We start from the raw sequence: 16,720 nt of genomic DNA, 5'->3' as shown, positions 1-16,720 counted from the left end.
GTTTAAATGATTTAAGCGAGACCCATTTGCCAATTCAAGCAAAGTATAACCTAGTCAGAACAGTCAGTGGTTCCCATATCTCTGGATCTCATCAAAACTGTCTCAAACATTCACACAAACTTACATTTTTTGGTCTAAATGAGTCCATTTTATGAGTGGCTTGTCTCACCACCATGTACTGTCTGTTCGTTGACCTTCTTGTCTTCCTCTTGCATATTCATATGCACAGTGACATTAGCATTGCAGCTATGAAATATGTATGCTGTATGAAGCAGAGAGCACAAAGGCTGCCCTTTCACATCCAGAGTCACTGGGGATGGCGGTGAGGGAGTGTTTCTTGAAAAGTTTGGAGACTTTTGTAAGGCTTTTGTGTCAGAATCTTGTGGGAAAGCTAAGTAGTTCCAGACTTTGTAATAGAAAAAGTGGAGGAGAAGGAGGGTGGGCAGCTAAGGGCAGACAGCACTGTCTCTACGCCAGCTAACACTTTAGAAAGCCATTAAAGTTCCAGACTCACACTGGGATTTGTGGACTGGATTAGACTCAAACTAAACTAGATATGCACCCAGACTGATTTAGAGCCTGATATGAATCAGATTTTAAGCCTAAACTCTGTCAAACCTATTCAGACTGATGAAGGAATACTGACTCTAGCTCTATTACTGTCTTTAGCTCTCTCTTCTACACATCCTTATTGTTCTCTGCCTCAGACTTAAGTTAGTCTTAAATTACAATATGAATACAATAATAATTGGGCCACTGCTGTTTTTCAAGCAGAGAAGAAATTTTGTTAAAATACATAAAAAAATGATGCCAAACTGTTTTGGTTTTCTTTATAAATGAATTGTTAATAAGGATTTTTCTTAGTTATGATATTAGGAGAGTTACATCATCATGATATATATATTTTTTATATCTAAATTAATTTAAATTCAGAAATTAAAAACATGCTTATCATCAAAGTCAGTACGAATCATATTTTTATGCATTTGTTAATAAATTAATATATACTGACATAACCCAAGGATTATGTTATAGATCTAATTATTGATCAGAATGTCATACTGTCCAAGTCTGAGAAAAATAAAGATGAAGTGGATGGAAGAGTGAAATGGGAAGCTACTATCATCCCATTCGTAAATATTACTTCAATAACTAACATAATGTTAGTTTATAAAAAAAAAATTACATCTGTTAATTTTAGGACATTAGGTCATTAACATTAGCTCACACACTGTACATAAAATAATATTAACAGATACAACTTTTCATTTTAATAAATTAGTTAACATTAAAGTAACATAAACTAAGATGTATTAATTCTTAGAAGTATGTTTCATTGTTAGTTCATGTTAAATAATGTTAACTAATATTAACAAATGGAACCTTTTTGTAAAGCATTACTATAATTATTAGGATGAGAGAGAATAATATGAGAATTAATGCAAGATGCAAGAGAGTGGACTAAAATGAAATGAGTGATTTGAAAATAGTACGCAAACTACTTACTGTAAGTAAGAACGCTGGAGTGATAGAATGAGAAGAAGAACAAAACAGAAAGGAAAGGTGCATCATGTATCCTGTCTAAAAGATCTCACAGGAGTGTGTGTGTGTGTGTGTGTGTGTGTGTGTGTGTGTGTGTGTGTGTGTGTGTGTGTGTGTGTGTGTGTGTGTGTGTGTGTGTGTGTGTGTGTGTGTGTGTGTGTGTGTGTGTGTGTGTGTGTGTGTGTGTCGCCTCTCATTCTCTGCAGGGGGGTCAGTGAGAGGATGATGAGGGTGACAGCAGGTCACCACACAACATCATGGGAAGGCAGGGTGTTTCCATTGCACTACAGCATCAAAGTCACCTTGAAATGTGTGTTTATGTGTGTGTGTGTCATACAGTAATAGATCAGCTGCATGAGCTTTTATCATTATACTGTAATGATACATACAGGCACACATAAGGCATGCAAATGCACAGCTGGTGTCAATAACTAAAGCATATAAATCAAGCTTGCTTACAAGTCTGCTTTTATGTTAGTGTGTATGTGTGTGATTTATACAATGTGGGATTATGTGGGCATTGTCATGATGTCATAAACTGTGTTTCTGAGCCAGTTATGCCCTACTTGTGTTCACTTATGATCAAATGATCACACACATAGCAATCGCCACATACATGTGCATAGACATATTACTATGATGTTTCATCATAGTTGTATACTACTGTTCAAAAGTTTGTGGTATGTTTGTGGTCAGTCTTATTCAGGTATGCAAAAAATAACAAAAGATTTAGATTTCAAAGAAATGCTGATCAAAGAGCACTGAAAATGTGTCACTGAAGACAAATAAATCACTTATTATATATAAAAATATAAAACATTGTTTTAAATTGTAATAATATTTCACAGTATTTATGTTTTTAATGTAATATTGTTTTAGCAAGGCTGCAAAAATTGAGTGTTGGTGAGCATAAGAGACTTCTTTAAAAAATATTTAACAAATCTTTCAGACCTCAAACTTTTGAAAGTCACCTTTATTTAGTGCTTTTAACAATACAGATTGTAAGACAGTGTTCAGTCCGAAACCAAAAGCAACCAAATATATTGCATAAATTAAGTGCCTTATCGCGAAAAAAAAATAAAAATAAATCAATACATGAAAGTGGCATCATAAATATTATAGTCCAGAATCAAATTTAAGATAAACAGATGAAAGAACTCTGATTTCACTGATTTCACATTAATCAAAGCAGACAGCTCTTTAAGACCTGTTTTTTTTTTTTTTTTTTTACATCTGTTCAGACAGTTGTCATAGCTGATTGATTACCTGCTTTGTTTTAATATTTCATGCACTCCGCTGCTGCTCTTATCATCAAAATAAGCTCTTTTTCTATTATTTCAGTGCATTTTCTGAATATAGAATAACCAAAATTTTTGTTATCCATTTAGTATTCCTCTTCTTTCTCTGGAATTTGGAATTTGTTTTGGGATCCAATGTAACTTGATTTTACATGACAGTATTACCAGAAGTTTAAGCAATATAGGCTATATATATATATATATATATAGTACAGACCAAAAGTTTGGACACACCTTCTCATTCAAAGAGTTTTCTTTATTTTCATGACTATGAAAATTGTAGAGTCACACTGAAGGCATCAAGGGCTATTTGACCAAGAAGGAGAGTGATGGAGTGCTGCGCCAGATGACCTGGCCTCCACAGTCACCGGACCTGAACCCAATCGAGATGGTTTAGGGGTGAGCTGGACCGCAGACAGAAGGCAAAAGGGCCAACAAGTGCTAAGCATCTCTCGGGGAACTCCTTCAAGACTGTTGGAAGACCATTTCAGGTGACTACCTCTTGACGCTCATCAAGAGAATGCCAAGAGTGTGCAAAGCAGTAATCAAAGCAAAAGGTGGCTACTTTGAAGAACCTAGAATATGACATATTTTCAGTTGTTTCACACTTTTTTGTTATGTATATAATTCCATATATAATTCCACATGTGTTAATTCATAGTTTTGATGCCTTCAGTGTGAATCTACAATTTTCATAGTCATGACAATATAGAAAACTCTTTGAATGAGAAGGTGTGTCCAAACTTTTGGTCTGTACTGTATATATATATATATATATATATATATATATAAAATGTTTTTTTTATCCTTTTCAGAAATAATGTTAGGACAGTAATGGCAAGATGTGTTTTATTTAATCAAAATATCTGCTAGTGTCACATTGTTAAGCAGGGGTGCCCATCTCCGGTCCTGGAGAGCAGCTGCCCTGCAGAGTTCAGCTCCAACCTTAATTAAAACTCACCTGCCTGTAGCTTTCTAGTAACCCTTCAGACCTTGATTTACTTGTTCAGCTGTGTTTGATTAAGGTTCAAGCAAAACTCTGCAGGGCTGCGGCAGGACCGACCCCCCCACCCCCCAGTTAGTTTAGTTTTTGATGTGCTGGTTGATATGTTATTCTGGTCTTGAATTTATTTAAAACAAAGTTTATTTGCCTATGAAGTGAAACACTTACAGTAATTATTCAAAGTTTGAACTTGTGAGCTGTCTCATGATTTAAAGACCAGTAATTGTCTAAATATTCACACCGTGACGCACAAACACAGATGACCCATTTAAACATGCACGTGTGTGTAGATGCAAAAACACCCTCTGGTTACATGTGCTTTCTGATTCATTTATACTATGTGTCAGAATATATAAACCTGTTTGAAATATCAGCTCTATCCCTTCCTTGTTTAATAAATTCAGCCATGAAAAAGTTATTTAGAACATCACTTGTGACTTAATGTGTGATTCAGTAACTCAAAGTCAGCTTGAAAGCTTCAACTATGAATTTAGAAATTTAATTTAAAGGAGTTGAAAGCAACTGAAATTAAAGTTAAATGTAAATGAATGGGAAGCATGTTTATTTATTTATTTAGCAACCAGTTATGCCCACAGTGAGTTTGTCATTACACTACTGTAATAATTGATGTTATTTGATTGACATTTTCAGAGAATTACAGTTAAGTGTATTTACTGTTAGGCCTACTAATATTCAGTGTACAGGTACAGATCATAACATGCAGTACATTCCACTTTAAATGACTTCATTCCACTTCAAATGCACTCTGTAATTGAGCATTTTGATGGGAGCAACAAGCAAAACAGGCAATTGAACATTTTCATTCATAATTGGAATAGAATAATAGATAAATAGAAAGACAGATGGATACAGTAGCTAGATAGATAGATAGATAGATAGATAGATAGATAGATAGATAGATAGATAGATAGATAGATAGATAGATAGATAGATAGATAGATAGATAGATAGATAGATAGATAGATAGATAGATAGATAGATAGATAGATAGATAGATAGATAGATAGATAGATAGATTTTGGCAGCTGAAGAAATATATGGGACATTGAAACAATATTAAATCTCTCTCTCTCTGAAAAATTCTCACAAATTGAAATGATCGCACCTCATATTTCTCAGGAAGAGACAAAACTTTACCAAGCATGAGTTGTAAAAACTGCCTCTGATCTCCATACAATCTTTCTTAATCACACAGCTCATACGCACACAAACATAATGACACACGGTTTCCTGAGAAATCAAATATGCAGCAAGTGAAGACAAATATCCACAGTTGTTTTTGTGCAGGTAACCCCCACCCAGACAAAGATCCTAACCAAATGCGAAGATAAGACCAGCCTTTCCTCTCTGTCTGGTGTCGTTGGTTGGGTGTGGGCCTCTGGATAGTGAAAATCAGCTTTACTGAATTGTTTGGGGGTTCTTAAAGCACTTTGTTCAAGGTTATGTATGAGGATTTCTCAGAGGCATGTCACAGCTTGCCACATGCCACCAGTGTGTTTGCATTCAGTTTGGTGTGAGTGCATACAGTAAATGTACTTCCTTAAAAAATTGCATTTGTTTGTTGTGATAGATTCTACTTTAGGTATAGCCATGTTTTTGGCATGGTTTAGTGTACACACAAACTTATGTCTTTATTTCTATAGTATAATGTTAAGAGACTGCTATCTTCCTCAGTTATACCGTGTGTGTGTGAGTGTGAGTGTAAACCAGTTCCTGGCCATACCAGAACAGGTTAGGGCAGTTCTCATGTTTACCTGCCTACCGTTTTAGCTCTGCCTCTTCTCTCTCACTTCCTGTATCAGGTGCATGCATGTGTGCAACGGGAGTTGGCGTCCCAGTGCATTAAAGGATGGCCAGGGGTCCCTGGATTAAAATACTTCCTTGAAGACCACTAGGACAACTTTCAAAGTTTACTGGACATCAGGGAAATTTTTAACCTGTGGCCACAGGGACAAAGTCCTTTTATTTTCTCTTTTACTTTCTCTCATTCACTGTCTTTTCTCATTTTCCCTCTGCCGGAGCGGTTGGATTACCTGTTCAGGTAAGCAGGAGAAATACAGCGGTCTGAGTATATTTAATCAGCACATTTTATCTTTCACATTTCACTTATCACACTTTCACCTGAAGCTGATTTTTGTTTGGTAACCATGTACTTGTTGACTCAGCACAGCTGTGGAGAAACTAACTTTGTGTATAAAGCAAGATGAACCCTTTGAAGTCACAAAGCCTGTGAAAATGTGTGTGTTTGTGTACAAGGAGGCATGTGTAAGCATGGCACAGGTGTTGATTCATCTAAACACCTTTAGCTTAGATTGATCATCTCCATCATTATTCTTTTGGTTAGACTTTTTTGTCAGCGGTTTTGACCACCAGATCATGTCACCTGTCAGTGTGCGTGAATGTGTGTGTGTGTGTGTGTGTGTGTGTGTGTGGAAATGGAGAATTATAGCCTCACTTTTGCTATGTTTGCTGTTATCTTTATTGAATTTTACTTTATATGGCATAACTGTTAGGTTTTTATCAGTGATAAGACATTTATGGAGTGTAAAACATCAATCCTACAAAATACTAGTCATTTGCTAGATGGCATTATATTATATTATATTATATTATATTATATTATATTATATTATATTATATTATATTATATTATATTATATTATATTATATTATATTATATTATATTATATTATATTATATTATATTATATTATATTATATTATATTATAATTAAATAATTTTTAATTAAAATATTTTAAAATGTAAAATGAAAAAAATTACAAGACCACACTAAAAAAATTTGAACCACACTATATATGTGACATAACATCAGTGGAAACAAAAGATGGCATAGAGAAGAACTGATAGGATTATTACGACAAGATTCTTAAGGAACTGATGAAAACATGTTGGAAGAAAAGTGGGTTAAAGAGGAAGAAAAGAGAGGGGTTCATACAGAAAGAGCCTGAAACAAAAAGGGTGGGGGTAAGCTATGTACATTTCCATATGAACACTTATGTAACTCTCCCCATGCTATGCTTGCGTGAAGTTTTGATGTTCTTCTCCTACATACCAGAAACATATAACCTCATTTCTCATATGCACTTTTTATTCAAAACGTCTCTTCTGAGATATATTTGCATTATTTGTAATTGTTTTCCTCACTCAGAACACGCACTTCTGTCATCTCTTTAAGTGTGTTATTTTTTGTTGGTGGCTATGCTCATTAATATCCATAATTTTCTGAATAGCCATTATATGAGCATTAATCTCAGTATGGATTTATTGCATTATTCATTAACTATATGACTTAACAGTTGAATGTCTAATCAAAAGGGAACCCTAAGGCTCCTCATTAGGACCTATAACTCAACCATTCAACCCTGTTCAACAAAATCTTAGCATAATATTTTGTGTGGGTATAGATAGATATGTATGCACAAATATGTTGTTCAACTCTTCATTCAAGGTTCAGGTTGAAATCAAGAGTATCCAAAGATTCAGATACACTGTGGAATGTTCTTCTACAACATGTCTGAACAAAGAGCGGTAAAGTCAAATACAGATCCACAGCAGGAGCAAGATAGCAAGAGATCCACTCTGCTGCCTCTTTTCTTACAGTGCTGGCTTCATCAAGCGTGCTATCTGTTCTATTCTATTAGAAGAACGGGTGGCATTGCAAGGCTGAGATGTTATAGGGAAAAAATGCCATCTATGAGCATTTTCACTGGTAGTCTCAGACTTTTGGACTCCTCTATATAATTTTGTGTCTGCTTTTGCATTAATTCCTTCATTGGTGCATTGCTGTTCACTTTGTGTGATGGGAATGTATGTGTTTGTCTGTGCTGAGTAATTTAAAAGTGCTGACACACAACACACACACACACACACACAAAATAATCACTTTTACCCTGCGGATCTTATTCAATTGGAATTTTCCATTTTCTTTTGTCTTCCCGGATTCAAAGGAACTTCTATTGAAAGATCCATTGCTCTAAACAAACAGAATGACAGGACTTAATAGCTACTTGTTTCATTTTACTTTCTTTCTTTCAATTCTGTCTCCTTCACTCATATTTTCCTCTGAGGAAATAATATTGTTTCTCGGGTGACCTTTGGCACAGAGGAAAGCGGTGGTAAGTGTACTAAGCATAAAAAAGTGTTAATGGCATTAAAGTGCACAATCAAGCAGAAAGCTACACACATAAAAATAACAGTATAATCTTCGATCCAGTGGGATCAATGTTTAATGACTGAAAAAGCTGAAAATATCCTCAATAAATGGCTTAATGCAAGGAATATACTGACAGACACAGAACATACTGTAGTGTATTAATGGTTCAGTCATTTGTGCCTAATCACCTTTGTCTCGTGTGTGTGTGTGTGAGTGTGTGTGTGTGTGTGTGTGTGTGTGTGTAATGCAGTACAGTTGCATACTTAAGCCATATCATCACTCTAAAGGATCATTAAAGAGATGATGATTTACGGAGAACGCAGGGTTGCCAGGTATAACTGTGTCCTTGGGCACACTCCTTTATGGGTGGGAGTGTGTGTGTGTGTGTGTTTGTGTGTGTGTGTGTGTGTGTGTGTGTGTGTGTGTGTGTGTGTGTTCTCTTATAGTCCTGGTTAAGCTCATATCAGATTACAGGGAGGCAGACAATAAAGCTATTCTCATGCATTCACCTGGAGTGCACTGTCGTTCAAGGGTTTCCTGTTCAAATCAACAGACTTCACACAATCGGAGGAGCGATATTCAAGCTCACAGAAAAATATAATGAGACTTTGTGTTCAGTGCATAGATTGTACTCAGACACTCCAGACAAAATTTTATGGCAGTAATAAAATTACACTCCCATCATAACCATACAAACTCCCACGTGCAAATGAGATGTCTGTGTACAACAGGTGTGGTGATGCAGGTTCTTATGCAAGAACATCCTGACCACAGCATTTCTTTAAAGATAAAGTATGAAGTTAAACATTTGTCATCATTTACTCACCCACATGTTATTCCATACCTGTATGTGATTGTTTTTACTGTGAAACATTTATTAATTTATTATAAAACAACTGTTTATAGAGACTATGCCTGTCAAGCTCCAAAAAGCTCACTCTCTCCTTTCAAAGGTAAATAAATAAATAACATTACAGGTTCAGAATGACATGAAGCTAAAGCTAAGCTAGGAGTTTATGTAAATTTAGCTACATAGAAACACACAAACACAATTCTTTTCACTAGTAAATGACAGGCTCACATGAAGCCAGGTATAACTGCTTCTGGAAACATCCAAAATAATACTAGCTGTTCTCTGTGTGACCGTGCTTAAAACCTCTACTGAATAAATGCCAGTTACAAAATGCCTTTTTTTTTTCCAACTGGGTTTATTAAGAGTCTCAGGTGCAATATTGATATTTCTGTTGCCAGTGGAATATAAAATGAGTTTTGGATCAGTCTGATATTTATCCTTCTGCCAGCTCAGGGAATTAAAATAGAGTAACAGCAGAACGGGCAGAAAGTAAAAACTCATTTTTGCTGCCCTCTTTTTGCTAAACTGTGTCTTTGGGTGTGTGCGAACTGCCTTTCCAGCAAACTCAGCTAGGAAGATTATTATGTGGACACACCTATTTGCCATTAACGACAGTTTCTTTTCGCTTTTTTCTTCTTCTTCTTTTTATGTGCTCCTCCCATACAGGTGGATGGCTCAAAACGCAACCTGACACAACAAAGCCCTCCAACCACAAAGATTCAGTAAAGCTTCAACACAATTACACAATGAGTCATCAGGAAGAGGAGGGTTCTGAGGCGATGCCTGTTTGTGGTGCAACAGGAGTCAGTCCCACATCCCCTCCTCCTGACCTTTGCCATGTCTGTGGACAACAGCACCTACAGGAGGAGAACCATGAATATTCCTACAAAGAGGAGGTGGATGATGACCTTATGTGCCACATCTGCCTTCAGCCTTTGATCCGGCCACTGGACACCCCCTGTGGACATACCTATTGCCAGGAATGCCTGACAAACTTCCTGCTGGAGAGCGACTTCTGCCCGGTGGACCGCACTCCCCTGATGCTGCAGACCTGTCGCAAGTCCAGCCTGCTGGTGCACAAGCTGCTGGATAAACTGATGGTTTCCTGCCCCTTTACAGAACACTGCACAGAAGTGATGCTGCGGGGAGAAGTGGAGGGACACATCAGGAGCCGGTGAGGAAACCAACCTCAAAGCTGTTTTGATGTGATAGTAGTGCTCTTAACAGGATTTGAGCTTCTTAAAGAAATTTAGGATGGCGGTAGACAGGTTTGGATAATGTACAATGTGATTAAGCCAAGTAGAACATAGATCTGCTTCTTTTGTTGGTCCGGGAGCAATATTGCTTTAATCATAACCTTAAATACTACCAGGGGCATGGTTGATGAGAAATATCATTGTTTTTTATGTTCATTTTACCTGAAGCCAAACAGCTGCATGGATGCAAACACTAAGCAGCCACCTTACTATGGCAAATGCTTATTTATCTGTCAGCAAATTAATTAGGACTTTTGAGCCTTTTAAATACAAATTAGGTAATGTTTCTTTGAGGGTTAGTTCACCCAATAAATGTTATTCTTTCATTAATTACTCACCCTCATGTCGTTCCAAACCCCTTAATACTTTTGTTTATCTTCAGAACATGAATTAAGATATTTTGAATGAAATCTGAGAGCTTTCTTACCCTCCATAGACACCAACGCAACTCCCACCTTCTTGGCCCAGAAAGGTAGTGAGGACATTGATTAAATAGTTTATTTGATAGCAGTGGTTCAACCTTAATTTTATGAAGCTACAAGAATAATTTTTGTGTGCAAAGAAAACAAAAACAATGACTTTTTTCAAAAATTTCTTCTCTTACTCTCGTATCCCTCTGCTTGTAAACAAGGTGCAGCGTGTCTGGGTTTTACCTTTGCATTCAACTCTGCGTGTTGAAGACCAACATGGAAGAGAATAAATTATTGAATAATGTTGTTATTTTGGTTGTCTCATAAAAATAATTCTCGTAGCTTTATGGTGGAACTCTTGAAGTACTGATGTCACATGGACTATTTTAATGATGTCCTTATTACCTGTCTGGGCCTTAAACATGGTATTTCATTTGCTGTCTATGCAGGGTCAGAAAGAAAAAAATCTTAATTTGATAGTAATTAATGACAGAATTTTCAGTTTTGGGTGAACTATCCCTTCAATATTCATGAGCCAAGCAGATATGTTTTATAATTGTATCTGTCCATTTTCAGACCTTTCTATAACGCTGATCCCCACCATGGTGTGGTCACATTTACCATTGCTCAGAGAAAAAAAAAGCAGAACAAGATGTGACAAAATACCATGAATTACATACAGGTATAATGACAATGAGTTGAACATACCAAGCTATTTTGCCAGCCAGCAATCAAATCAACCCTAAATAACTGCTTTCCAAACAGCCTTTTTTAATGACAGGATTATAATGTTGGTGAGTAGCTGCCGCTTTTCCATTGTGGATCTTATGTTTTTTATGTTTTATGTTTTTTTTTGTTTGTTTGTTGCTTAGTTACGAGTTTCTGCCCACACAGAGGTCACTGATGAACATCAACCAAGAAGCTTGTTATTGGCAATTGCTGCAAATTTGCACAGGGAAATGTATTCACCACCGGAAGTTTATCTGGTGAAATTGCATTACACCAGTTCCTGTTGAACTGACTGGATTGCACTTGTGAAATTTTGCCAAGCCACAGTAAATGTGACCACACTGTAATGTTTACAACCAGATGAAATCATGAAAAAATAGTGGTGGGGAGATAAATATGAGGCCATCCCTAATCCTAACCCAAAACTAAAACCTAAGTCTTATTGGTTAAAAAACAGTTTTTCAGTTTTAAAGATGTTGATCCAGAAATTCAGCCTTAAGGTTTGAAGGACATTTTCAGTAAGGACTCGTCTTCAGATGTCTTGATTTGAGGTGAACATGAAGGATTCGCAAAGCACAGTTTAATCTATTTAACTGTATAAGCAAGTTTTGAATTGCTAAATGTGACTGATGTATTCACGCTTCATCTTCTCATTGGCATTCATAAGCAGCCCTTCATTTATTGTCTTTCATAAAAGACTCTTGTCAGCGATTCGCCTCAATAGAAGACATGTGTCGAGCACATATCTGTCTGCGTGCATGCATTTTTTTTTGTTTATTTCATTAGAGGATTCTTTTGTTCTCCACTCCTCAGAGGTAGCAACCCCACAGTGACCTCTGTTTAACCGACTAAGATATCTTCCACCTCAGTGCCTTCGGGGACGTTATGCTAACTAATGGTTTTTATTGGAACTCTCACTCACTCTTGCCATTTTCAGGATGGTAGAGTCTCTGCCATTCCTGTGGACTGTTTCTGAATCATTAGTGCTCCACAGGCCTGAGGGCCTCTGTGGAAATTAATTGCATTTTGTTACTGGCGTTAATGGAAAGTTTCCCTCTCGTTTAAAATTCCACTTACGGAAACACAATCAACTTGCCCTTTTCTCCAGTCACCCAAGAACCCACACTTGCTTCTTTCCATTCTATTGCTCCTCTTCCCTCCCACATCCTTTTCTCCTTATACTGTGCTTTTGGGCTTTGAATTCATAGTTCTTTGTCTCTCTTCCTCTCCCTACTTTCTCCAATGTCTATTCTCCAGTGGTCACAGTAGGTTCAGGACTGTAAAGTTGGACAACATTCAAAATGGGATGGGACTTAAGCGGAACAAGAACTGGTGAGGACCAGCCAAAGACTCTTTCTATGTAAGAATGGCCTTCCATACATTTATGTTTTTTTTTTTTTTTTTTTTGAGAACTTTTGTACAAAGTACAAAGTTCCTCTTAATTCCATGCATGTAAGCTCAAGAGATGAATTTTTCTGTGTCAGCTGCTACATATTGTGTTTGTGTCCCAGTATTTGTGGTCATGTTACGTTAAACCACGAGGCGTCCTTTACATTGGTGACTGTGTGGTGAGAAGATTTGGTGTACTAAGTCAGTTTTGATTGCTGCTTTGATGTGTTTTAGCTAGATTGCATTTGCTCTGGAGCTTTGTATCAAATGTTGAGAACTTTGTATCTTGTGCCATATGTCGGCCTGTTTAACTTTTTCGTGTTTGCAGTCAAGCACATCTAGATGCACTTTGTCTCTGTGCGTAAGCATGTGCTTGTGTCTGCATGTATTTGGCAGTGAATAGACTTTCCTGGAATCCTAGATCAGATCTGGGTAGAGAGGAGGGAATGTACTGCCTTAGGCTGTCCTTGGGCTCTTATGGACATGCAATATTAATGATAACACATACTATACCTTCACCAAATTATACGGTTATTGAAAATGCTGTAAAGGTTGGCAATCTTTGAACCTATAACCATTTTCTGATTATGTGATCTTATGAGTTATTGTCTCTTTGAAGAATGATTGAAGAATATTCAAGTTCATCTATCTATCTATCTATCTATCTATCTATCTATCTATCTATCTATCTATCTATCTATCTATCTATCTATCTATCTATCTATCTATCTATCGCTAGAGTCACACAGCTGAACAGACAGATATCTGTTTCTATCTCCACATGCCTACCCTCTACACACACGTAGACATAAACACACACACACACCGCTTCATAGCTGAATGAACCGTTGCGTGGCAGAGGGGGGTGGTCTTTGCCACACGCTCTACCCTTGAGGCATACGGACAATGATAGATGGACCACCCAAGCCTACATCTCCCCCTCTCTTCCATGTTAGTTGGTTCACCCCAGTTTTCTCTCTCTCTCTGTAGAGCATGCTGCAGTATAAGTCAGACGCTGTGTTGCCACACTCACATACTCGTCTCTCTCTCTTTCTCTCGCACAATCATAGCAGCATGTGGGCTTGTGAGCGTAAATCCTCTCAGTCTTGGATGAAGCCCAGGGCAGATTAAACTGCAACGCAACCATCGCAGCCGACCAGCGTGCCAGCAAACGCCTCTCTCAGCCTCCGCTTCTCCTTCTACCTCACCCTTCTCTTTTCTTCTCCATCTCGGCTCCCGTGCACCTGCACCAGCTCCAGACGCCGCTCCTGCCACCTTTTCTTCTCGAGTCTTTCTTCATCCTGCACTCTCTGTTCTCCTCCGCTGGCAGCGCTCCCAGTCTTTACCTCTCCCTCTACTGCTGCTGATCTCTCTACTGCTGAGATTACCGGGCTAAAAGCCTGAGGGAAGCGAGGATAGAAAGAAAAGTGAAAAGACAAAGAAACAAGAAGAAAAGGAAAGGGAAGAATAGCTTTTTTACATGAGAGAAAGACGGGAGGGGGGGTCAGAACTGTAGTAGAGGTGGAGAAGCAAGGGGCAGGGAGGAAGCCGGATAGGAAACACTGCATTCAGCATAGAGAAAGAGAAAAAAAGAAAAAAAAGAGAGAGACTCAAGACCCTGGAGAGAGAGGGTCATGAAGGCTCTGCTGCTGTTGGTTCTGCCCTGGCTCAGTCCAGCAAACTACACTGACAATGTGGGCAACCTGCACATCCTCTACTCAGAACTGTAAGTAACACACACATTGTCCTGTGTGCCTGTCCGGTGTGAGTTGCGTCCCATAAGTACCATCTCATCTTCTAGTCTTATACAGGACAAGTCGCACTGTACCCCATCCCATCCAGTACTGCAATGTGTGCATCTGGTTGTGTGTATAGGTGTTTGTGTGTGCGTGTCCATACATCATTCTCAACAACCTGCATAAATCCCAATTGATCCCATTTTTTTTTTACCTAAACAATTGCTTGCATATCTGTTTGTGTTTGTGCATGCTTGCATATATGAATAAAAGTTTCTAGATGTAATTTAAAAAGGAAAAATTCATCATGTTTCCTCATGCTTTTTATTGTAGTTGTATGGCTGGGGACAGTGGTGTAGAGGTGGTTATGGTTGCGTTCTGTGATGAAGCAAGTTTTGTTTTGATGCTACCAAGCAATGAGGCACACTGCAGCATGGCTGAGATGACCTAATGTGTCTGTGCAGGTGTGTTTTCACATCAAACAGTCAGGAGAACTTGGATTTCTGACATTTTAAGGAGGTTTTTACTGTCATATATCATATATTTGTTAGATACAACATGTATGTTATCTTTGCACAAGAAAAAAGGACTGAGCGCACTGTTGCTAGGCACACCATTCAGGAAAACAAAACAAAGGTATTCAAACACCCACTGGATATCTGACAACAGCATATTCAGTTGCTCTTGGATTTGCATGGAACATAAAACATTCAAGCTGAACTTCTCTCTTGGGGCAAGAGCACCACACACTCCTTAAAAGAGTAAAATATACGCTTTTACGCAGCAACAAACACTGTACAAGCTTCTTCATTTGTGCGCTGCACTGTTAAAAAGACACTTCTGCATTCAGCGTGAGAGTCCCGTGAGTGTGTTTGGGTGAAAGCTGGTTATATTGATCCCGGGTCTTTGGCAGAAAAACAATTTTGGCATTTAAGTGTGTGTGAATGGCTGAGCGTAGTACAATAGACTGCATTACAAATCCTCTCTGCTTTTAGAGTCTAGACCATACACAACACAAGCATGCTGAAATTGGTTTGTATAGCATGGAAAATAAAGAAAAGGAGCATTGGAGTGGAACAGGACAGTGAGGTGTCTTCAGAGGGATGAGTGGTGAGAAGACAGATAAGGTAATTTCCTGCACCATCTGTCCATATGCTTGTTTGGCTTGGATCTCTTAGGACGAGGTCTTTCTGTCTTTCATCTCTATGTATGCGGGTCACCGTATGAGCCGTGTTTTATGATTTATGTCCCTGTGTATGTGATTGTCATGTGTAGACATGTATGAGTTGAAAAAAGAGAAGAGAGAGGCTTTGTGTAGTCCATTTTTGTTTGGCTGGCTGATGGGAGCATGGTCGTTCGTCTTCATCATATATAATGACAGAAAGCTCCTATTCCCATCTCTCTCGCACACTCTGGCCTTATTTCTTGTATTGTCAAATAGCTGTGCTTTGTTTTGCCCAGAAAATCTCTCTTCATTTTTCACAAATCAGTATCTTTTTCTTTCTGTCTTTCTTTGTTATCGTATGTTATACTTCTCACAGATTTCTCTGTAGTGCTGTGCTGGGTATTCACTCATGGATAGGAATGACAGCAAAATAATCACACACATGCTAGTATCTTGTATTAACATCTATCTCAGGCGTTCCAGTCACAAGTGTTCAGGAAATACAGGTTTACTTGCTATTAACATTTCATGGAACCACTCTTCTGCCAAATATACTTTTAAGTTTTTCAATATGTTTTGCATTCCCTTTTTTTCAATTAGACACTTTTATTTGTTTTTTTAAGCTGCAAAGTAAAACCCTTGTTTTAGTGCAACTGATGATTGAGAGGTGAGCATGAGGTCCTTTTATTTTGTCTGGGACAAATCCAGTGTGATCCAATGCATGTCTGACTACCTCTGTATGTCGTCTGAGTGTTTGGATTGCATCTGTTTTGGACCGTGTTTACACTTGTATTTAGAACTGACCGCATGTGAAATTAATGTTAATACAAACAGTGTCTGTCAGAGCTGATATCCTGAATGTTTGATCTCGGCTGAGGTTTCCCATTTTCCTCTGACTACACCCGCACACACATTTCCTTTCTCTCTTATTCTTTGACATGCTTAATTAGATTTTGAATTAAACACCAATCTTCTCAGTGCACTGTTGCAGATGTGTTTGTTTTTTAATGCAGATGCTTGATGTGTGTTTTTTGTGTTATGTGTGTAGAGGCACAATACCTGACAAACAGCATTGCTAATAAAAATGCAAACAGTTTGTGCATTGCATGAGTGTAAAAGTATGCTGAGATGTGCATTTTTATGT

General features: G+C 37.8%; 1 protein-coding gene across 5 annotated transcripts in view; it reads left to right on the top strand.

Moving 5' to 3' along the window:
* Positions 1–5,671: 5,671 nt before the first annotated feature.
* Positions 5,672–16,720, top strand: part of lnx1 (ligand of numb-protein X 1) — a 39,041-nt gene continuing 27,992 nt past the window's right edge. For 2 of the 5 annotated variants that reach the window (XM_059512953.1, XM_059512952.1), the window contains exons 1-2: positions 5,672–5,905; positions 9,558–10,065. In XM_059512953.1, coding sequence (XP_059368936.1) covers positions 9,638–10,065 — 428 coding nt within the window. In that variant the 5' untranslated portion in view covers positions 5,672–5,905; positions 9,558–9,637. Of the gene's footprint in view, positions 5,906–9,557; positions 10,066–12,504; positions 12,647–13,696; positions 14,402–16,720 lie in introns of those variants that run through there. The other 3 variants (XM_059512955.1, XM_059512954.1, XM_059512956.1) reach the window with 2 other exon arrangements.

The sequence above is a fragment of the Carassius carassius genome, chromosome 27, assembly GCF_963082965.1.
Source record: "Carassius carassius chromosome 27, fCarCar2.1, whole genome shotgun sequence".
In the NCBI taxonomy this organism is placed as follows: Eukaryota; Metazoa; Chordata; class Actinopteri; order Cypriniformes; family Cyprinidae; genus Carassius; species Carassius carassius.
Note: the sequence above shows the minus strand (reverse complement) of the source record. Positions and strands in the feature narration are given on the sequence as shown.